This window comes from Cygnus olor, chromosome 3, assembly GCF_009769625.2.
Source record: "Cygnus olor isolate bCygOlo1 chromosome 3, bCygOlo1.pri.v2, whole genome shotgun sequence".
Taxonomy (NCBI): Eukaryota; Metazoa; Chordata; class Aves; order Anseriformes; family Anatidae; genus Cygnus; species Cygnus olor.
Genome location: NC_049171.1, coordinates 82,337,469 through 82,360,817, shown reverse-complemented (window position 1 = coordinate 82,360,817; position 23,349 = coordinate 82,337,469). Strand labels below are relative to the sequence as shown.

Here is a 23,349-nt window from a genome sequence, read left to right as displayed (position 1 = left end):
TATATATTTATAATTTATTTTATATATAGTGTATTATATAGTGTATATAGTAATAGTATTGCAGTAATGGAGTGTTCCACACTCTGAATTGCATCAGTGATGTGCAGAAACATTTCCTTGACCACAAAGCCACTGCAAAAACAGAATAATATAGCAATGTTGCATTTTTGTTGGCACCACTTATTTTGCTTGTGAGCACTGGAATAAGTGATACCAGTAAAAGAGAAGTGTTGCCATTACAAATTATGTCCACGCAAGGAACACTGCTTGTGTTCCAGAGGAAGTGGTAGAGAAGTCCCAAAGAGAAGGAAATCTGAAATTAACTCCACCCAAAGGCTACAAGCACAATAAAGAGATCTGTTGAAATAATGACTTAATTCTTCAAATTTAAACAATGAAAAAAGGAGTGGTAGGAAAGGAAAAATTGAAAATATCCAGTGGCTCTCCATGTAGGTCATGGGAGACTGAAAGTGATGAGAGTCATTGAATACTAATGCAAAACTAAGCCTTTAACAACCTGCGGTATTTGCCAATCAACACTACTAACAGAAAACAGGTTTGAAATTCTCTTCTAAATTTTTAGTAAGCTACAAGAGGGTTTCTCATTTTGTTCAATTCTCAGCTGGACAAAAGCTTTTCGAGTATGCTGAAGATTTCAGAATTTGGCTGGTAGAATAACCTCATGAAAATTTAAGATAAACTGACTTTTTAAACAAGACCTCTATTTTTCAGACACATTATTCCTACCTCTCTGTCAGCAGGGGACTGCTGAATCCACGAAGGAATAACTTACACCACTCTAATAACTTTCAATATAACACCAGTGGGCTTCTGAAGTTTTCCATATTTTTAAGGTTAGAAAAGTACCCATATATTTCATGGCTCTGAAGGAATATAAAACTGGAAAAGAACAAAGGTCAAAATACCTGGTAAAATCCATTAGTCAGCAGATGCCACGTGCACATCTTGGTTGTTAACAAAAGGCATATATTTTTGCTGAATATTTTTTATTAGATTCATACTAGCTAACAGTATTTCTGATGCTAATCCAAGATCTTTAGGATCAGGTATGTCTTACAAGTTAAGATATTAAGGTCATATCTTGGATTCTAAAAGGCAGCAGCTCACTCCCCATGCCATACATATATCTTGTCTGCGTCCAAGAATATACCTGTTTCCGTAATTTTGAGTCCTTGTTCTTCATCTGGTGGTTTGGGTGGGGGCCACGCAGATGGAATTCTCCTTGGAAAGCTTCCTTCAACGTAATCTGATGAATGTGTGGGTTGGCTAACTGCAGCCCAAGTATAGAGCTGGTCTTGCTATGGTTATAAAACAGAGGGAGAAGAAAAAAAAAAGTTAAAAAGTTCATATACGAAGACATTTTCAAAATATCAAAGCCTTTGTTTCCAACACAAATAGTTCATTATCCACCCCTATATCAAGGCAGGCTTCTTTATATACTCTTCATCTTACAAAGACTTAGCATAAACCTGCATTAAAAGAACTGAATGTTCTGATTTTGAAATGATCTCTAACAATAAAAAAACTAAACTTTTACTTATCTGCAGCACAATGAGAGGCTAGAACACAGTTCAACATTTCTTGAGCATGTGAAGAACTCTGACACCTCTCCTTTCTTCAGAGGGATAAGTTTCTGTCCATCACAACTGTACTACTTTACATAACTAGTTCACAGTTTAAAGAGAAAAAAATATTTCAGTCCATACTCTATACTATGTTTTATATTAAATGTGCAAACCAGGAGAAGAAGCAGGAATATTCCTAGGAACATTTCAGCATAAATTGAACAGATATTTATTCTTTACAACCCTGCTGATTAGTTTTTGTCATTTACATTTCCATATTCATAGAGAGACAGCTAAAAAGGTGAGATGGCTTTTTTTGGGAAAAAAAGAAAATTAAAGTATTCTCAATCCTCTAGGATCAGATCAAAATATACCTTTGTTTTTCAATAGCTTTGAATTTAACCTGCTTAGTAAAAGTAGGAGACATCCGGACTATCTGATGAAAGGCACAGCAAACAGTTACTTATGCTTTAAACCAGAAGTTTAGCTGACCACAGTTCAAGCAGTTTTTGTTGCAACTTTCAGTATACACACCAACATGCACACATTGTGATTAAACCTTTTTAATACTGTAAACTCTACAAAAAACATTCACAGCAAGATCATGAATGTCCTAGTATTTGGCCTGGAAATATGCAAAATACTGTAGTACAAAACTGAAAAAAATCAAGTCACAGGATAAAAATACAGTCATAACATGCAGTACTATCTTCTTACAAAGATCACATTTATGATCCCTCATTCACACTTTTGTTTAAGTAAAATATTGGTAACATATTTGTTTTGCTGCATTCTTCATTTTTAAGATTTAATACTTTTGATTGTTTCTTTTTTACACAAATCCTAAACAAGTATTGAAGACATTCAGGGGAAATAACAAAACCCATTTAACACTTCTGGGGATAATATCTACTTCTTGCGACTAAGTTTCTACTTGCCTAAACATAAGTTGTGATAAGAGTGGTAAGACCTTATTCTGTTGAGGACAACTTCCTTAGAACAAGCAAATGTTGGTTATAAAGGAAAATGGTCTGGTTTATAGACTGTGCCGCAAATAGGGTGAAAGGAAGCTTATTATATCTTTCCAGTATTAAAAACATGGTAAAAATCCAGACACATAAACAGACCTTCAATAAAAGCAAATGAATTAAAAGCCTAATACAAAACCACACCAGGTTGTTTACTTAGCCATGAATTCTGTGTTCCTTGAAAAGACTATCCTTTCCTTATTGGCTATCCTGCTTCATTTGAATACCTAAACAGGCAGGATTAATGAAGTTTTCAGTAACTTATTACTTACCATTCATCTAATTAATGTAAATATTTGCTTTGTAAGCATTTTTCAGCTTCAGACTAATTTCCAGTACAGTGGGAGTGGGGGGGGGGGGGGGGGGGGCAGGGGCAGAGAGATCTTACCAGTAGACACTGTGTAAAGAAGAGGAAAAGGTGCTAAATATTGCCATTTATCTATTTTTTTTTTCTGCACTATCCAAATCTCAAAAAGAGTAAAATAATTCAGCAACAAACCAGAACAAAATATTGTCGCCCATTACATTACTCAGAGTTGTAGGCCATACACAGTCCAAGGAACACAGAGAACAGCCTCTGCAGAGGGCTACTTGGGTAAGCATAGTCAACTTTCAATGGGGATTACTTGTAGGGTTACAGAGCTATAAAACAGAAAGTGACAGACTGTAGATGATATCGACATAATATAAATGAGGAAGACAAACAATTAAACTACTCCTAAACATGTTTCAGCATGCCAGTTCTTGAAAAATATAGCATAATCATTCAACAAATAAGTTTTGAAGTATGATTAGTCCACTTGAATTAAGATGTGTTAAAAATCATGGTATGTCTCAGAACTATGGTACAGATGGGATGCATTAGCAGGGTGATAAAACATGAAGTACCTATGTTTCTGCTGATAAAATTTATGGCATATGAACTACGAACAGTTAAGACATCACACAACTCCGTCACAGATTCCCCTAAACTGGCATGGGATATTTGTGAGTATAGAAAATCATTTCTTGTTTTGTTATTTTTACAGTTTTGGATTTTTTCATTTTCTGTTTGACACAGAGAAGGACAGGAAGTAGAACTGTAACGTAACAGACATTTACAGAGGAAAATCTAAACTTGCAGAAATACCTTGAATGGACACGTGTTACAGACAAAATGCATCAGTGTTCAACATATAAACAAAGTGTTTAACATCAGCTAAGTTCTGATTACTTGCAAACTTATAAACAGAATTTCATATATGAAAATCCCTCACGACAGAAAGGCAGTCTGAAGGTCTAGACTTTGAGTTGATAGTCGATAAACTGCACTTAAAATGGAAAAAGATTAACCCTGTCTCCACTTCCATGTCCTTCAAGAGATGGATCATTTGAATGTCCTAATGTTCAAGACACTGTCCAAAATTTCTTTGCCTTTTGTCTTTAGTTCCTTGGCAGTTGATATAATGACCCATCATGTTTCTCCTTCTCCAAAACTGATAATGCCATAAATTTGCATGATTAGAACATTTTGAGAAAGTCCTTTAACATAATAGAATTAGCTGCATATAGCCTATTCAAGCAAAATAAATAAAAAAATCCAAATAAAAATCAGATTTGCTTTTGCCATTTTTTTTTTTTTTTTTACTACAAGGATCCATGAACTTCCACCTCCAACTTTTTTTTTCCTTTGGCATTTTCGTTTTAGAAGCAGTTTTTACTAGATATCATTATAAGTACAGCTAATGAATTCTCTTACCGTAATCAAGCTTTGAATGCATCTGGAATTTCCACTTCATCTTGTTCAGACTCCGCTATCTAGGATAAAGCACCGCTTTGGGATGAAAAATAATAATAATCCCTGTACTAAGCAATCCCAATCTTATTTATTTGGACTAATTTCTGGGCAGACATTGAAAGCTTAAAGCTGTCCGAGTCCAATGTACTAAATGTGATATCAAGAAGAGAGTTCTTGTTTCCACATAACCTTACACAGCACTTTCCACTGGTTCTTAAAACTGCAGAGCATTTGCACATGGGCGAGGCAAATTGCCTGCAGGATCTGATGATACACAATCAATAGACATTTTACCGCTTATAGACACTAGTGTTGAGAACAGAGATGCACACCATCAGGTCTGTAGTTTAACTCACTCTTTTCCCAGCCAGATGTCACCAGGCACAAAATATGGCTTTTTGTAACAAACTTTAATCCTCGGGTACCATAACACTACATTTGAGGTACAAAAGATATTAAATATTAATTAATTTCCTTCACAGTATGAGCTAAAGATATGCTTACTCTCCTACTAATCTTTAAAGACAGAAGCCAATGCTGTGAGCTATGCTGTAAGGGCCTCCCACAAATGACATGAAGAAAGACGCTGGTGGACCCAGAAGAGAAGACCTACAGCAAATATCAGAAGGCACAGTGGTGGTGCTTGAGCTTTCAGGGAAGGGACCACACCAATTTTTCACACTAAGAGACCAGGTTTTCTTCCTGTGCCAAAGAGTGATTTAGAAATTATCACATATACCACTGTAGGAATACAATGCACAAACTTGTATCCATGCTTCTGGCAGCAGTATTGCTCCTGTAGATGTGCAGATTATACAGCCTTCTATTCAATGCCACCTTGGTTTTTAAATCAACTGTATCTTCTTCCAGTTTGATGGACAAAAATAGCCATTGTGAGAAATGGTTGAGAGGTACAAAAACTGCATATGAAACAGCAAAGAACAAATACAAGGCTATCCAAACAGGTTGCAAAAGCATAAATTTGCAATTTGAAAAAAAAAGAAAAAAAATCTGATAGAGGTATTTTGAAAATTCTCAAGAAAAAAAAGAAAAATACTTGAAGTCAGATCATACATGGTGAGAGGGGAAAGGGTGGGGCAGTTTCAAAGGCATACTGCTACCAGGAATAGCATCTGCACTTCAGCTCAGAAAAGCAGCAGATGGCAGAAACACATTAACAGTACCTCCAACCTTTCTTATACTAGAGTGAATTGGTACTATCTTCCCCGGTGGCTCCCATGTTAGTCCATGATGGAACCAGGCCCTCTCTCTCAGACCATTTCATTTCAAATAAAAAACTTAAGCAATTTTTCACTAGAACCCCAAACATTCACAGTTATCCTAAAGAGGGGAGGACAAAAATGATTGCCATGTCAGCAGGCCGGTATAAATGGGCCAGGAGTAAACAAAGGGTGATAGTTACTAGAAGGTTCCCACTAATTAAATCAATCTGTATCTGAATGTCCTTCTTATAGGAAGAGCTAGGAGAGTGGGAGAGGAAAAAACATAGTTGCATTTGAGGTGGAACTAGATAAACTTATAGAAGAATTCAATTTTATGAGACTTGAGATAAGTGCGGGGGGGGTGGGGCAGGGAGGGGGAGGGGGCAGAGTCCATGACCTGGAAGGTGTTTTCCAGGCTAAGAACTCCAAGGAGCTTGTTCCACAGATGTGCACCAATGTGTGTAATTTAGACTGTACTACATTGGTTCATGCAGATGGAATTAATTTTTTCCCATGCAGGAAATTTAATCATTCCAATATACTAAGTATATAAATTCTAAAATGAGAGAAAGCAAATTGCATGTTCCCACCGCATGTAAATAGTTAATTGGACAGGCAAGGTTTTAGTTTGAGAAATTAGAGTCAGCCTACCTCAAAATGCTCTTATCTGCAGGAAACTGCTTTATTTTTAGCAGCTTTTAAAATAAGGAAATCAATACTATCAAGAATGGGAAAAGTAGTTTACTTTTTGAGGAAAGGTTCTGTAGCAAGGCTGTAGCTGACCGTTGCCAGATACAGAGCAGTATTAAACATGGCTCTCAGTTTCTGCTACCTTTGGCTGCAGTAGTGAGCACAAATGCCTTACAAGGCTGGAAAAATCACCAAATCAGTCAGAATACTCTAACGTATCCCTGAAGTAGCATTGTAACTTCATAAACTAAATTTGATGACTAAGCATTATACTTTTTTCTTTTTAGAAAACCGAGGTGCCTCAATAATGCACTTAAAAATACCTCCCAATTTCCTAAAGTCATGAAACACTTCTTTCCCATGATAACTCAGAAATGACTCCTCTCCAACAAAAGAAAACAAACTTCTCTGATACCATCAAACTTCACCGATGTTTCAGTATTGTGTCCAGGGGATGAGAGAGGCCAATAGAGCTAACATAGACCAGCAGTTACAGTTGTCATGGGAAAGAAAATCAGAAACCTAAGTTTCACATTTCCACATCTATTCTTATCCAGTTCCAGAGTTATTGTCTCAGTCTTCCTGTTCCCCAATAACTTCTGGATTTAATATAGCTGAAAACATTGAGCTGGTGAACTTAACTGATTCTCCCGCTTTCCTTGGAAGAGAGAATGGTCTTCAGAGGGAACAGTGACTAACAGTGCACAACGAAATAGAAGAACCCGAAGATCTAATCTCTTTACCCATGGGATTCAAACTTCTGTGTGGAAGACCACACATCCCAGGACCTCTAGATTATCAGCTTAAACCATCTAACAGTATATGCTACCTCATTCACTCTCTTCAGAAATTGTAAGTTTAGGCAAGAAGCTTCTCCATCAGGAGTTAGTTTCACCTACACCAACACTGTTCTGCAGTAAGTTTGGATTCTGACGTATTTTAATTTTCCAAAGGAAGCTGTTTCATTGTAAAATTCCTTTCACCTCAATTCTATTTGAAAAGGTAATTACTACTGCTTTAAAAACTTCCTCTTGAAATGACATGCAAAATGCACAAATTCAGCTGTCATTGTATTCACAACTACAAGTTAGAAATGGTGGACATCACTCCATCTCTTAAGTAAACTACTGTACAGAAAGTCAAAAAATATACACCTCTGGAGGTGACAGGGTGACCATCACCGTCATCTTACACACAATGATTCTGAAAATTCTAAATGGGTGGTATAAGCTTAATATCCAGCACGTGCCACTTGAAACAGATTTTCAAAATAACAAGCATGTAAGCAAAGCTCTTTGCAAGAGAAGGAAAGAGGAAAAAAATGAACAAAAAACCCCAACCATCTAGCGACATCCTACATATAAAATACCACCATTGTTAGTGGATATGGTAGCATCACCACAAGTAACTGAAACATAGAAAGGACAAAAAAAGAAAAAAGGCTAGAAGTCTATGAGACCAGATGTAACAACTATAAAATAAATATGCAATTAAAATTTAAAAAAGGAAGCAAGGAAGCAGCATAATAGGAATACTTCAGCCCAGTGAACATCCAACTGTTTTCATTTTACTACTCTTAGGAACATTCAGAGTTGCTTACCACAAAAGAAAAAGCATCACAAAGTGTGGTTGGGCAATGGAATTGGAAGAGGAGACATGAGGGGTTTAATTCAGCCAAACTCAACTGCCATGGTAACTACATGACAAACAGATTAAGGCAACTGATTCACAAAGTATTTTCTCTGCACTATTCTACAATTTTGCCTTGTTTACTTAAAAGCCTTATTCACTACTGACCCCCAATACACTGCTATGACAAATATCATAAGATAGGACTACATCTAATCTTATAGATTTAATTCCTGAAGCATTTTAAGTATGCTTGAAGAAATGCTGCTTTGGTGCCAGTTTTGTGCGGAAGAGAAGTCCTCCTTGCTGAAGTCGACTCTTGTGACAGTTGCTCCTTGGAAACTGATCACTTTTTTTGGCTCTCTGAATTCTGGGAAAGGGGTTTGCCTGTAATCTGCTCAACTACTAATTTTCAGACTGGTGTAAACAGTGTTAGTAAAAACATTAAGAAACGGCTCCATGTCACTAAGCCTTCTTCCAGCTGACCTGCAAAGTCCCAACATCTGCTACTACTCAGCAGAAAGAAAAGTGTCTATTTCCTTAAAAAAGCATCTGTAACACCACAGGTGGTGGAGATAAGAAGAAAACAAACATTTTAATAGCATTTTCCATTTATGCCATTTGGCTCTCTGCTTCCCTGTGGGACAGAGAGTTTATTCAGAAACAGATGACAAGCTAGTCAGATATCACACCCGCAAGTCACACAAGGGGCAGTCCCTCTTCCAAATTGTCAAACATACCTATAAACCACAACATAGCACAGTAAAGAAAGACACCCTCCTGAAAATGTCTATTTAGCTCTTGTATTATAGAATATGATGAAAATTTCTAAATCAAGATGGCATTAACAGAAGTATTCAAAACACATAACAGCATTTAACAAAGCACCAAAAGGATATAAAGAGGGCTAGACTAATCAAAATGACACCTGAAATAAACAAAGATCAAAGCTTACAGTGTGAGGGCAGAAATGTCTTGAAAAAACAGAAGACATTGCTGGTTCATATCACATGAAAACAGTACCTGTTGCACATTTTATTGCTAACATACAATAGAGACAAAGTTCCCCAAATAAGAATTACACTATGGATACAAAGCTATGACTAATTTTGTTTCCAAAGCTCTTACAAAATGGTAATAGAAAGCCTCTATCACAAAATTATTTTATTTTTTTCCACTGAGAATTGGAGTGCTTTAAAACTAAACTACTTGGAAAGTTTACCACAAAAAAAAAAAGGCATAAATCTGCTATGTAGGGAAAAAAGTGCCCATAGCTTAAGACTGCACAGTATGAACTGGAAAGTCTGGAATCAGAATTCACAAGTAGGGACTAGAAACCTACAGTCTTTAGAAATTTCAGCTTCCGGATAAAATGCAGACAAATGTGAAGTACAGTAAATATTTCTTCATAAGAGTGAAACAAAGAAAAGTTGCCTTACATTGATAGGAAAACGTCAGCTTTTATTGGTGTCTAAACAGTTCTAGTTCTAATGCAAACGCGTATATTTTTATTGACATTACTAATTGTTCTCCTAGCTCCTGTGATATATCCTTTAAAGAATAGCTAAATAGGAGATAAGACTTCTGCTTAATGAACATTGTGATCCTCTTAACAGGTGGCTGCAAAACTTACCTGTAAAACTCTCCTGTGATTACATTCTTGTGAAAGATGAACTGTTCAGACAGCTCAACCTTATGCTGATTTTACTCTAATAGGGTAATATAATGAGGTACCATGTGAAAAAACATGCTTAGGACTACACCTGCACTACATAAGATTATTAAATAACATACCACAGTCATTTTGGACTGACAGTTTCCCACAAAGCATTAATTTCTGACATACTATTCAGTCACAGTCACTTTCATTTGAAACTTTAGAAGCACTTTCAAACAAGTCACAACTGTTAAAATGAGGAAAGAAACAGGCTACATGTATTTAAAAGGCACGCAATTATTTGGAGAACACTCTTTGAATAGGCTTTCTTTAACCAATCTTTCTATAAGTTGTTTATTCACTTGCTTGGTGTTTTTTAATTTAATTTATTTTATAAAATACTAGCAGGAGAACGACAACACTAAAGATAGGCTGACAAGTAAGAGGTCTTGACTTCCATGAGCCAATAACTAGCAGCCCCTCAAAGAGGGAGGAAACTATCAGAGTAAAATCATATTTCTAGAGAATGATTCTGCCATTGTATGTTTACTTAATCTTTATTATTATAAAAAGAGTAGGTAGGAAGAACTATAGTTAAAGCTTCCACCGGTGCTTAACAGCAATCATTTTAAAAATCCCAACCTATTTCTGTTACTTTCAGAGCTTTGCTCAAATTCTTCAGGCTAATTTTTTATTCTGGGTATCTGCCGCAATCTGCTTCCTAGGAAATAACAATGGGTCTAGATAGAACATGGAAGTTTTCTCATAAGCTCTTACAAGAGTTCTCAACCTTCTATCCTTTGGGCTATAACTTAAAATTTGACAAAAAGGTCACTGATACTTCAGGAACATGCTATTTCTAATCATCATTAAGATCCATCCAAAATCTGACTAGGTTATAAATTTCTGAAAATTAGAGACCCTCCGCAGCAAAAATTTCATGACAGCTGCTAATTCTCTGAAGATTTATGTTTTCATTTGGTATTCTTTGGTCCTTCACTTTTAACATATACTAACAGAGTAAGCACTTTTAAGAAGAACTAATAAAGAAGCAAGCATCATTTTCATAAAGCATAAACTACATCAGAAAAACAAGTGTTAAGAATTTTAAACTGGTTTCCAGAAGCCATTATAATACTAACCCAAAAAAGCAAGAGCTGTGAAAGTTGCCTTTACCCTTAATGAATTGTAAAATCGCAGTCAGGCAGTGCAGAAGAGAAAAAAAATAGGATCTAATGAGAAAATTAAAATAAGTTATATATATTTATTTAATGGGGTCCACACTAAAACTTGGAATGATATCTTGAGAGAAAGACAGACAGATCTTGGTGTGTTACTGACATCACAGGCAGAGGTTTGGACACACTTGCAGGACAGAGAGAACTAAAGGTGGCCACCGGGCATGAGTAATAAAGAAGATGAGAATATAATCGGAGTGTGTAATTGCAAACATTTCAAGCCAGCTGAGAGTTCAGCATTAGCCATGTTAAATTAAATTCACTGGAGGACATCCAGAAAAGGAGATCAGAGTGAAAGAAAAGGACTTTTAAATAATCTGTTTATATTCATCTCAGGCCATAAGCAATAGATCACAGAGTGAACAAAACTTACTGAATTATTTTCATAAACTGTAACCTAACTTTAGAAAAAAAGACTATGGGACCACACTTAAGCAAAAGGGGAATCATGGATTTTATTCAACATGAAAAAAAAATACTAAGTGAAAGCTCAGAAATGCATGTGATCAGTCACAAAAGGAGAAAAGAAGAGGTCCAAATAAGGATTTCAGTGAAGAAAAAGAAGGTCGGCAATCCAGCAAAAAAAAACATGCTGAAGGAGTGACCTAAGAAGCTTTATAAGAACCAGACTAAGACAAAAATCAAAACAGCCACGAGTAACTTTAAGGAATAAGCAATCACCAGAGCTGGATGCAGCAGGGAAGGAGGACAGCGAAGCAGCAGATAAACCTGCCTCTGACCAGGACAGGGTTACAGGAGCTTTGAGGACAGCAGTTTCAGCTGAGTGAAAAGGACACCAGCCAAACTGGAGGTGATCCAGCATGGAACTACAGGCAATAGCTGTTAAGCGGCACGTCTGATGAACTCAGAGATGAAGGAAGAATATGGGACTGGCTGTGCTCCCAATTTTGGAATAAAGTCAAAGATGATATATCTCCTAATTCTAAATGGGTAAAACTTTAAATACTGCTTAAGGCTAGTCTAACTCCTCTGTCTTTGGAATCAACAGTTAGGTCAACATTAAAATCCTGTTCTAATAAGGTAAATGGACAGAAAAAAAGAATCAGAAAAAGAAAACTATGGACATTGAGAGAGAAGCAAGAGGGGACACAAGAGTCACATCTACATTTTAAAAAAAGTAATAATCATCATGAGAACATTTTTTCCACAATAATTGTTTCATTTTCTTACATGACACTTGGCATTTATTTTCTGTAAGATATTTTATTTACTCACTCTATGAAGCAAGATAACCTAGGAGAAGACAAACTTTTAAATTCTCAGCTATGAGTTTATACTGCAGGTTCTAAAAATCTTCACCCTTACAGGGCTTGTAATGAATAAACAGGTTGGAGTTCCTGTACTATGGGTACCAACGCTGAAGAAGAAACATATTCCCAAATTAAGCAGTAGCAGATCTCACATTTGTGTCCTGTGAAATGCATATATGGATCATAGTGTTCAAGGCACATATATGCTCCTTTGAAGAGGGATACATTATTAGTCGCATACACATGCACAAGGCTTTATGCAACTTCTCACATTGTTTCACAGGAACATCATCTATTTAGGGCACTTGTACAGAAAACACAGGATTTGTGGCTTACCAATACCCCAACTCAAATTGAGATCACTGGTAAGCCAGAAGCATCTTAAACTACTGATGCAGTGTTTACATGGCTGTAGGCTAAACTACTGTTTCTTTTCAGACAGTCCATCCTGTTAAATACGGTCAATGAAAGATGACTATAATAATTCTCTCAGATAAAGCATTGTATAATAGTTAACTTCTGCTTCTTTCCAAATTTTTACTTTAATAAAAATGTATTTATAAGTGAGGAGAAACTTTTTTGAATACAACACTTATAAAAAAATCTCCGAAGGAGATGAGATTAATTAAAATATATGATAAAACCAAGAGAACTGAAAACATTGCTACAATGTTTAAACAAACTGAAAAATAAGAAACATCTTTTCCTATAACCTTATTGAGTATTTATTGGAGTATGTAAGAGGAAACTTTCAGATGGGTAGTGATTTTAAGGTGCCTGAATAACATCAGTATTATAGCCATACTCCATTTTTCATATTTTCCAATTTAGAAAAAGTTTGAAAATACTTTAAAAACACCCTTAAAACACACACACACAGATTGAATGTTGTCTGAGTGATTTTGTAGGAAAACTAGGCTATCTAGGAAAGCTTGTTTGTTTTAAGAATTTATCCAGACACACTTATTCTACACATTCCCTTTACCAGCTGCATTACACTATTCTTCAACAAAGATGAGAAAGATCTCAAAAGTTAAGAAGTTCTCTTATATCAAAACATTTACTATTTCTAAGCAAGCTTCATTTCCATGTGTAAAGTAGAAATGATCTTAAGTGTACCAGTAAACTAAGTAGATTAGTTAACATTTGTACATTATTTTGAAGTCATTTAATGAAAAAAAACCTTCAGTCACATAAACCAGTACAAAGAATGGTTAAAGCTAAAATTTTAGTGTCAAGTATCACATAAATAAGTTCACTGTAAAACTTCAATGGTTGTACAGTATCGCACAATAGAATCACATCCTAATGTTGAATTCATTATCCAAGGGGAAGGAACAGCATGTTAGGCGATGTCTACAACACAATCTCTTCTAAAGTTTTGTAACTGTATGCAAATGCCACCAATAACAGCACTATGGTCAGATAGCCCAAAGGCACAGATAACAATGTAGCAATGTAGTTGGAATGCCAATAAATTTGTACTGTCTCTGCTTGATTTTGTATCAAAAGTTTTTCAGAGGAAAATATAAGTTATCTAGCACAGATGTGTCATTTGGGTTCTGTAAACATTTGTGACACACTTGTCCCTCTTTGAAAAACAGAAAAAAAGAAAACTTTTCCAGTACTTACATCAAATGTGGGTGTGCTTTGCTGGGCACTCTGATTACACGGCTCTCTGAAGCAATCAGTGAATGGAAGTAAGAGACCCATTGCAATAATACGAGAACATAGTTTTTCTGCTTCTTCTTGCGGTGCATTTTCCTGCTGGCTGAAGAGCTTTTCCAGCAGAGTTCGTCCTGCCAAGGTGATGACATATATCAATAAGAATTTGTAGCTATCTATGGGATACAAAAATTTAAGGCGTTATAATGCTTATTGAAAATCTCAACAAATATTAGAAATAAAGTGAAAGTGAAATGAAGTGAAAAAAAAGAATTATGGAGAAAAGCAACTGACAATAAATCTTTAATACAAAATAGTTTTACAGAATCATTTGGACTGATTGTAGCCTGATTATTTAGGACACTAAAGAAAACATACATTGAGCTGGCTGCACCATGGAGCGGGAACAAAAAGCACGATTTGCTAGTGAAACATCAAGTACTTATTTATATTATACAATTATCCTGATGGGAAAAATGAGGTATTACCAAGAAATGAAGTAACTTTTTCCAAGGGTGTCACACAAAGTTATTAGAGAATCAAGGCTCCCAGCTCTTGGAATGAGCCTTTGTTTTTTTGAATCACAGAGTGATCATAGTCTTTAAGAAATTGTGCTCCAGTTCTGTGGAGAAGCTCTCAATAGAAGATCAACAAAAACAACATCAAAAAGAAACTCTGATAACTACTCTGCTTAAAATGACATTTAATACAGCTCCAGAGCAGCAGAATGCTCCAAGCTAAAATGCATTGCCACAAGCAGCAACACAGATTTCAGAGAAGTAAAACTTGAAGAGTCAGAAGGGCGATCCATTCCTATTACAGGGCCAGATTTCACAATCAAAGTGTTTTCATTGTTATCTGACCAGAACATGAAAGGAGGGCATATTAGAGAAGACAATGCTAGAGGTCTGAAAGAACTTCAAACTGTGTGAAGTTCGCCAGAAAGAGACTAAAAAGAATTAGTTGTATACACAGGCTGGAGTAAAATCTACATTGTAAGAATACTAAATTGCTTGATTAAGCTCTAAAATGTCAGAAGATGCCAAAGTTCAGATTTACGGGATATAAAAAAAAAAGAGATGAAATAGACCTACTGGAATAGAAAAAGCAGAGGGAGTAATAAAGTTAATTTCATGGTTTAGCATGAACTAGCTGTGAATACAATTTGTACCTAAATCAGTTTCTATAGTTTGTTTTTTCCACTCACTCATTAGAAGCCAAAGTTATTTTCCAGAAAAAAACACACTACATTAAGAAAGTAATTTAGTGTCATTTAAACCAATAACAACAATACTGCTTTTCATGTACAAATTTAAGATTTCTTTTCAAATGTTGACTTTATTCAAAATGTAAAATTTCCCAGGCCTTTTTGAACATACAAAAAAAGAGATGATTTTAAAACATCTGGATGTGATTTGAAAAGGATATTGTAAGTGACATTTAGCCCGAAGTTTCTGCATTATTTTAACTTCGCATGGCAATACAGCCTAAAATTAAAAATACAATAAAATGTTAGAAGTTATTTCTAAGATTTTCCTCTCCATATCTAAAGATCTGATAATTCTGAATTATTAGTCCAAGTTTCCTAGCCTTTCATTAGACACAACGCACTAAGCCAGGGGATAGGTCTGTAAGAGACAGAAGTTTTGCTATGTTCTGATCAACTTGCTGATTAATTTGTGCGTTCCTTGGTTTCCCCACCTATAAGGTGAATTACTTATTCAACATATCCCTCTATTTATTTATCTAAAGACAGCACAGATGTTAAATCTTCAAAGTCCCCTTTAATTAATTTAATTAATTGAAGAGAGGTTTTCCTACCAGCTGATATGCACTGTAAGTTTTTAATATCAATTTACACAAACTTGCGGCAATACACAGCAACCACCTACATGAAGGGGCAACAGTATGAAACCATGGAAATGCAGCACAAATAGGGAGCTACCTGCTGACATCTTGGTTATTTGTTTCAGTAATCATTCTTTGGAGCTGTACTTGCAAATGCTTAGTGGTGCTGTTAAAAATGTAAACAGCATTTTGTTTCTGCAGAATCATATTCAAGAAAGGGGTAAATTTAATTTTAAAAAGCTACTACCCTTTTACTGCAATAAATGAGTTCTACTACATATAAATAGTGACATTTAGCTATATCAGCAAGTTGTAGAAAAAATAAGACCCCAAGACTGGCATCACAGTCACACAAGGGCACTAACAGGCAGCATTTCTGCTTCAATTTCTGTAGCAAAGCACAAAGTCCAACAATGCAGAAAGTTGTCTAGTTAAAACAGAGACTACAATTGATGAAGATGAATGGCAAAGTTGATACTTTACATTATATAATTGTTTCTTTTGTGCATTTTAAATTATATATAAAATATAATAAAATGTATGTGCCAGAGTTATTGCCCTTTGCTCACACAAAAAAGTATGCAAGAACACTACACATTTCTTTATGTTATATTAAATATACCAAAGTCATGTATTGCATTGTAATTTCTGACTTGATTATTTTTACAGGTGTTTCAACATTTAAATGATTATCATTTTTAAAGAGTGTTCTCCCAGATGTACAGCTGCATACTCCCCCTCACCCCACACACATACCTGCCTGCCTTCTGCTTTAAGCTACCGAAAAAGAATAATATCCATAAAATTACAAAACAGGAAATTCAGCCTTTTTTCTCAATCTACCCATCCTTTCTCTAATTTCTAAGAAGTCTTGCTCAAGATCAGATACTTTGCTCTTTGTTCAGTATTTTAGTTGCTATTTACTCAGTTTAATTTGTATAATGGTTATTAACTGTTGCCTTTTAACAGGCAAAAACAAGGTCTTTCAAAAATAGTTCAGTGTTAAGACAATATAGAGTAAGCAGGTGTAAAAAATATCATTGATGCTCTTCATTTCTTGTATATTTCAGGTGCAGACGGTCAGAATGACAAAAGTAATGCAGAGCAGCATTCTCTCCAGTGTATTATCAGTATTGGAATAAGGAGGGTATGGAAACTTATTTAATTATATTAGCTAACACTTTTTAATCTAAAAGAATCAACCATTTAATTCTGGATAACTTCAGTATCATTAAGCTGTCCTTTGCAACAAATACACATTGAATAAAAATGATTTATTTATTTTAAGACAAAGGTAATAATGTTCTAATAAAGCTGTGTTGTAACACTATCTGCTCCTTGCAATGGTTGTGGAGACCTGAGGACAGAGACAGAACTTGAAATTAAATATTTAGCTAATTCTTTTTAACACATTTTACCAAATGCAAGCTGAAACATTTAATTTTCAGTGCATACAGAAATGGCTTCTCTGTGAACAGCTGTGGGAAAAAAAATCCCTGTATCAACATTATGTTATAAATTTAAAGCACTTCATAATCAATATAATTAAAATGGAAGGTTAAGCCACTGAAGTTGTGTTTTTTGTTTTTTTTCTAACCAACTACAGCTTGTTATCAAATTGAATGGTCATTACAAGTGTCAGAACCCCTCATCGAACATAGAAAACAGCCAAAGCTTTAAAAAGACAATATGTTTTTCCTCAAAATGGGGTGAGGAAACAAACCCTACCAAAAGAAAGAGTAACATTTTGAAATACTGAAGTGCTTTCTCCACAAAGCAGCATCACATCATGCTGCTTCATGGATGGATGGATGGATGAAGTTGCTGCACTATAGCAGCTCCAGAGAGGGCTGAGGCTACTTTACATAGGAGGATGACATATAAAAGCCACTGCCAACCAATAATTAGTTCCTCACTTGTTAAGCTGGTATTCCTTTCAACTACTTTCAGGCAAAAGCCATAGTTGTCACTGCAGCAGAGGCATTCCACCTCCATAGTCCTCGGTGGCTCATGGAGACTGGTGGGCTCCCATGCCTTGCCACCACCTGACCCTACATGCTCCTGCATTTGTGTCAGAGCAACCATATGAAAGATGCTTGTGAAGCAGAAGAGGTCGCATGCATGATTTTGATTCACAGAAGATAAAGATTTTTGTGGAGGTACAGCAAAAAATATTTCCTTTAACACTGGACTTTGCAGGCATTTAACCACTTTTGTTTGGAACTAGAACTGGTTTGCCAGCGTCCTATCTACACACATTTGGAACTAATTCAAATTAAAATGACTTTTCGTCTACACACGTGAAATCGAAAACACCAACTACATAGTGTTAATCCCCAAATCTATACCTTAAACAGCAAAAAGTCACAACCATATTCAAAGCATAGGCTAAATTCCAGACAACTTCAACAGCAATATTTTCAGCTAAGATTTTTCATCTTTAGTCTATAAATAGAATTCAACAAAACCAGCCTTTTCCTCAGACAATAATAATCACCTCATATTCATAATTTACATGAGGTAATATATAAACATCTAAACATGTTCTCAACAGGTGCAGATGGCAACAAAAAATGGAATAACTAAATGATTAATGATTTCATGATTATCAAATAATTAGCTGATTTCTGTTACTGGGATTTAAATGCACTGGTAAAGAAATTTCTCTGGGTTACTTTCACGTGCCATGAAAATATTAAAGGGCAAAGATCTCTCAGCAGACATTTTTCTAAAAGGTTAAATAATTCCAATTTTAATTTTTTTTTTTCACCTAAAATCCCAGGTCATGATATTCCTGGAGCCCATTCTTAACTTTTACCTCAAGTATTAGTTGGGGGGGGGGGGGAGGGGGGAGGGGGGAGGGCGTGGCTCTTTGTTAGCTTTTTGGATTAGGTACAAGAACTGCTGCAAAGTTTCAGCCTCAGGTCAAATCAATATTCTGAGAATCTTGCCAAGACGCTTCATCAAACAAAAAGAACAGAAGTGTGATTTTTTAGGAGCTTAGAGATAACAAAATCGCAGTAAGGGAAAAAAGTAAGGGACAAAAAGACTCCTTCCCCCCTCCCATCTTACAAAGGCTTACACAATTAATTAAGGAAAAGAATGAGAACATGAAATTAATCTTGGAAGTATCAGGTACTCTGGCTTCCTATGGATATTTTGTGGAACTTTTGCTGCCATGGCTCAGCTTCCATTTTCCCTTTCTCCTCCACCTCCATGTCATCTGCTGCTTCCTCTCATTCCTCTTAGGATGAAGCACTACGACCTTGTCATCTCCTGTGTGACATTACAGTTCTTCATTCTATTACTGAGACTTAACACTTATCTAAAACACCTTTGGCAACAATTATGGAACAAGTTATTCATCAGAGAATGAAAACTCATGAGGTCCAGTATGGTTCCCATTCTTCTTTGAAAAATGCAGATATTTGCAATTCCTGAATGTTCATTTTCAACTTCAGATTTACTACAACCGTATCTACTCAACTGTGTGGTGAAGGAAGAAAGGAAGTCTGCCCTCTACCTAAAGTCAATCTACAAACATTACTATTACAAATAAAAAACTATAAAATATCAGATATGTAATGACTACAACGATTTCATACAACCACCCCAGGCAGTGCCACAAGCGCAGGTTCTTCCTTGCCTGGAGAGGTGTCCGTGTGTATGCTTTACACCTCCATGCAAAGGACAGCAACTGCTGCTGCCAGCACCAATAACCCGAACCACCTTGTCTGCCGTCACCTTGACGGAGAGTCACTTCTGATGGGAGACGATGCCTGGTTTAGAAGAAAATATATTTGGTCTTTCTATTACAGTTACTTGATATTTCAGGGCACCTTTTTTTCCTCCTCAAGCAGACACCAAAAAATAAGTATCCACACTACTCTGAGATGTGGGATTGCCTTAGACTGGGCTGCCTACACAGCTATTGAATGCTGAAGGTGCCTTCAGTGTGGTCCACAGGGAGACATGACAGATCCTGACTCAATGAATGCACTTTACAGCTTTCTTCCTATCTGGTCTGCTTAGACAACCAAACAGCATGCAAAAAAATCCTTAAGAGCAAACAAAATAGTCGCAGACATACTAGAAAACCCACACTTGCCTGCACTGAGGCTCTGCACCAGAACAGAACTTGCAATTTTTCTCTGAGGAGCGTGTTATTATAATCTCACTTTTATCTTTGAAGATGTGGCTCTTATTCTTATGCTGCATTTGCAAAAGCCTGGGAGCACAGCTGCCAGTGAGCACAAGTGGAGCCTAACAATCAAATTGCATTATATTCCAAAAGCTCCCCCTTCTGCCGGTCTCATGCGATTCCCTTTTCTCACCAGCTACGCCACACTTTCACCATTAGCAGAGCAGCTGCATCAGCAAATCTTAACCCATGCAGGCTGGAGACAGGCTTTCCGTTTTAATTTCTCCCAAGGAGAAGTGAATGACTTCAGTGTAACAAACCCTGAAAGCCCTATTCAGAATCATGTCAAGGGTGACTCATGCACATACTGCTTATATCTTCAAAAACCCAAATCAGTTTGATTTTTTTCCCCAGCTTACTCCTCCTCCCCGCCCCCACTTTAGCAAGATCAGAAACACTCACACAGCAAAGCTTTTTCATAAGCTTTGAAGCAAAAAGTACCATAGGTCTTGCTCTATTTTGGGGACTTAGGAGAGGAAAAAAGGAAAAGGAAAAAGGGAGAGACAAAATGGTGTATATCCATTTTGTGTATGTTTTCTACTAGTCTTACAAAATATTAAAAGACCACTGTAGTCTTATGTTTTTTCAATTCACAAAAGATTACGATTGCAAACATAGCTCTAGATATTAAAGAAAAGTAGGGAAAAAGAAAAGCTGATTTTTACAGCATTCAAAAACTAGGAAATTTTTGCTCCTCTCTCTCAAAATCATTTTTTCTGTCCAATTTTTTATGTCTCTTTTTATAAATACACTAACATCAAGGTCATAACTTAGGCCTAAATCATCTGACAAAGCACTGAGCTGTGCAGTGTCAAATGTTTCCCTGAATGCTAGAAGAGGAGAAACATGTCTGAGACAGAAAAATACTGCAAAGACTTCCACAGTGGCTGGTAAGTGAACTACATGTAATTTTTTTAATACCTCACAATACAAGTTTTAGTCATCATATTTCCCTAAACTGCAAAGTAAAATCTTGCTGAATAATTTCCTAGGGGCGAAAGCATCTCACTTCATTTTCACCTTTCTCCTGTTTTAATTATACTTTCCTAGGTCTCAGATACACAAGGCACAAAATGACTACTATTTCACACACAAAAATTAATATTTCAACGATTAAAAGTATTACACTTATTTAATACTTCCCTTTCATTTCTTAATATTTTCAAATTTCAAAGTAGTTTTCCAGCTAAAGGGTAGCAGTCAGCCTAAATACAACGTACAACGTGACTGCTGAGAAAGAATAGGCTTTCAGAGGTACACGGTGAACCTGGGGAATGAATGAACTGGAAACTGGTAATCTAGCCATTTCTTACTCTCTTCAAATAATAAGCCCAAGAACTGCACGAATGCATATTAAATATATATTTGCATTAAAAATATCAAATTAATTTAGTGTCTTGCTTTCCTGAAACCTGACCTGAAAGATTATGCCCACTATTCTGGGATTAGAGAACTCATTTATTGTACTTTTTCACTGCAGAGCTTCTAATCCTCTGCCGACTTAGATTGGGAAATTGTTCCAGATCTCTCATCCTGTGAGGGGTTTTGTTTTTGTTTTTAAAGGGGACTGAATTTGCATTGACAGATACTTTCTTTAAACAACGTGAGCTTTGCTAAACAAAACATTGGAAACCAACAAGCAACAGGTCTGCACACACAACATGATTTTGTAACAACAACAGAAAATCCTTCCAAAAGAAATAAATACAAAATAAAATGCATCATGAATTAGTTTCCAGAAAACTCAAACCTTAATAATTTAATAATTACAAAACTTGTCAAGGTCTAGAGTTATTGTACAAATTCCTGTGACTGTTATTAAGATATATTTCATTTCACTTTTATTCTCAGTGTAATAGCCAGTATCTGCATGTTTCCAAGGGGGGAAAAAAGCAATGGTAATATATTGATTTCTTTATATTTTTATATGGGTTTGTTATATGTATGTCTTTTAGCATTTAGAAAGTTACCAAAGTCAGGGATGCACAGAAATTCTTAAGAAGAGTATTCTTTCTTCCCTTGATATCCATCTAGACTTTCTGGCTCTGGTCACAGGGATGGTAGGAACTGAACCCCAAAATCATCTTAAATTTAGATAGACTTTCTGCTTTTGACTTTAAAGAGAATTCTAAGCGAACTAGGAAAAAGACAAATATCAACACTGTTCTCCTCCTTCCAGTTTTTAATGCCTGCCTGCACACAGTTCAACATAATTTCAAAGTCAGAAATATATATTTATTAAATTCTACTAAGGAATACATTTATTGATGGATCGATAACATTCATAGACTCGTAAGCAACTGTCATAAAGCTACAAATTATTACTTCCACTTCTGCCAATCCTGTATCACAGTAAACATTATGCTTTACTTGCATCAAGTTCTCTGAGTCTCTTGGCATCTCAGTCCCCACCTTTCTTGACACTGTCCTCTCTTAGCATCCTATGGACTGTTAAAATTTTTACTTGAAAAATCTTGATTTGTTCTGAGTTGGATCTACAATGTACCAACCCCTGTGCAATTCAATCAAATACTTTTTTTTGTGTGTGTGTACACAAGATTGTGTACTGGATTGTGTACAAGAGCTTGAAGATGGTTGTATCACTGAGTTTTCAACTCACTCAACTAGAACAAGCAGCCCATTGCAGAAAGAAAAGCATGTAATACCAGCAGCTTCAAGTGTTCAAGGCACCCCCAAAAACATCACGTGTAGAACACATGTGCGCTCCCTTCAGGGAGCATGGGTACAAGCTGGAGCTGACAAGGGAATCCTGCTTTTGCTGCCACCTCCAGGGCCATCATAGCACAGGAGAGGCAGAAGTGGCACCTCAAACAAACATCAATGAAATGCTTTCAGGCCCTGACAGAAACATTTGACGTCTGCCAAAATCTGGAAATGAGATTCCACAAAAATAAAGATGACAAGGAAAGCTGCCCCAGAAAGGGGCTACAAAGCAGAGGTAGCTTTGTTAAAAAAAAAAAAAACAAACCACTGATCTCATTGTTGATCCATCATGTCCCATGATAGAACTAAGCATCTTTAAAAAGCTTGTTCTACTTGGGCTCGCTAAGAGACATGAAAACACTACCAATTTCAGCATAACATCCATGGTCTATTAAAAGATTAACTTAACCCTATGCTATACTTGTACTGATCATACTAGAAAAGAGACAAAGCAATCTTAAAACAAGAACTGGTTAACGCAGACTTTGGTCCTGGTGAATGAACTCCTGGAACAGCCCATCTGATATCAGCCCATCTCCTAACTTTGAAATTTGGGTTTTAATACAGAAAGACAAGAGTTTACTGAAAATTTCCATTGGTGATGAAAAGGTTGAGTTCTGCAAGTGCTAAGGTCAGAAGCGTGCTCTACTCCCGCAGTAACTATGCAATGAAATTCCACTGCCTGACCAAGCGTATCATAGCCCTAGGTAGAACTGGGCCAAAATGGATTTGTTCCCCTGTGGTGGAAGAGAAGATACATGACAGCATCCCTTGTCAAAGCCAACAGTAATTTTCACCTTTGGATATGTGAT

General features: G+C 36.1%; 1 protein-coding gene across 4 annotated transcripts in view; it reads right to left on the bottom strand.

Moving 5' to 3' along the window:
- Positions 1–23,349, bottom strand: part of FMN2 (formin 2) — a 199,117-nt gene that overhangs the window by 128,345 nt on the left and 47,423 nt on the right. For all 4 annotated transcript variants that reach the window (XM_040551865.1, XM_040551864.1, XM_040551867.1 and 1 more), the window contains 2 exons: positions 13,732–13,898; positions 1,172–1,319 (listed from right to left, as the gene is read on the bottom strand). In XM_040551865.1, coding sequence (XP_040407799.1) covers positions 1,172–1,319; positions 13,732–13,898 — 315 coding nt within the window. The remainder of the gene's footprint in view (positions 1–1,171; positions 1,320–13,731; positions 13,899–23,349) is intronic.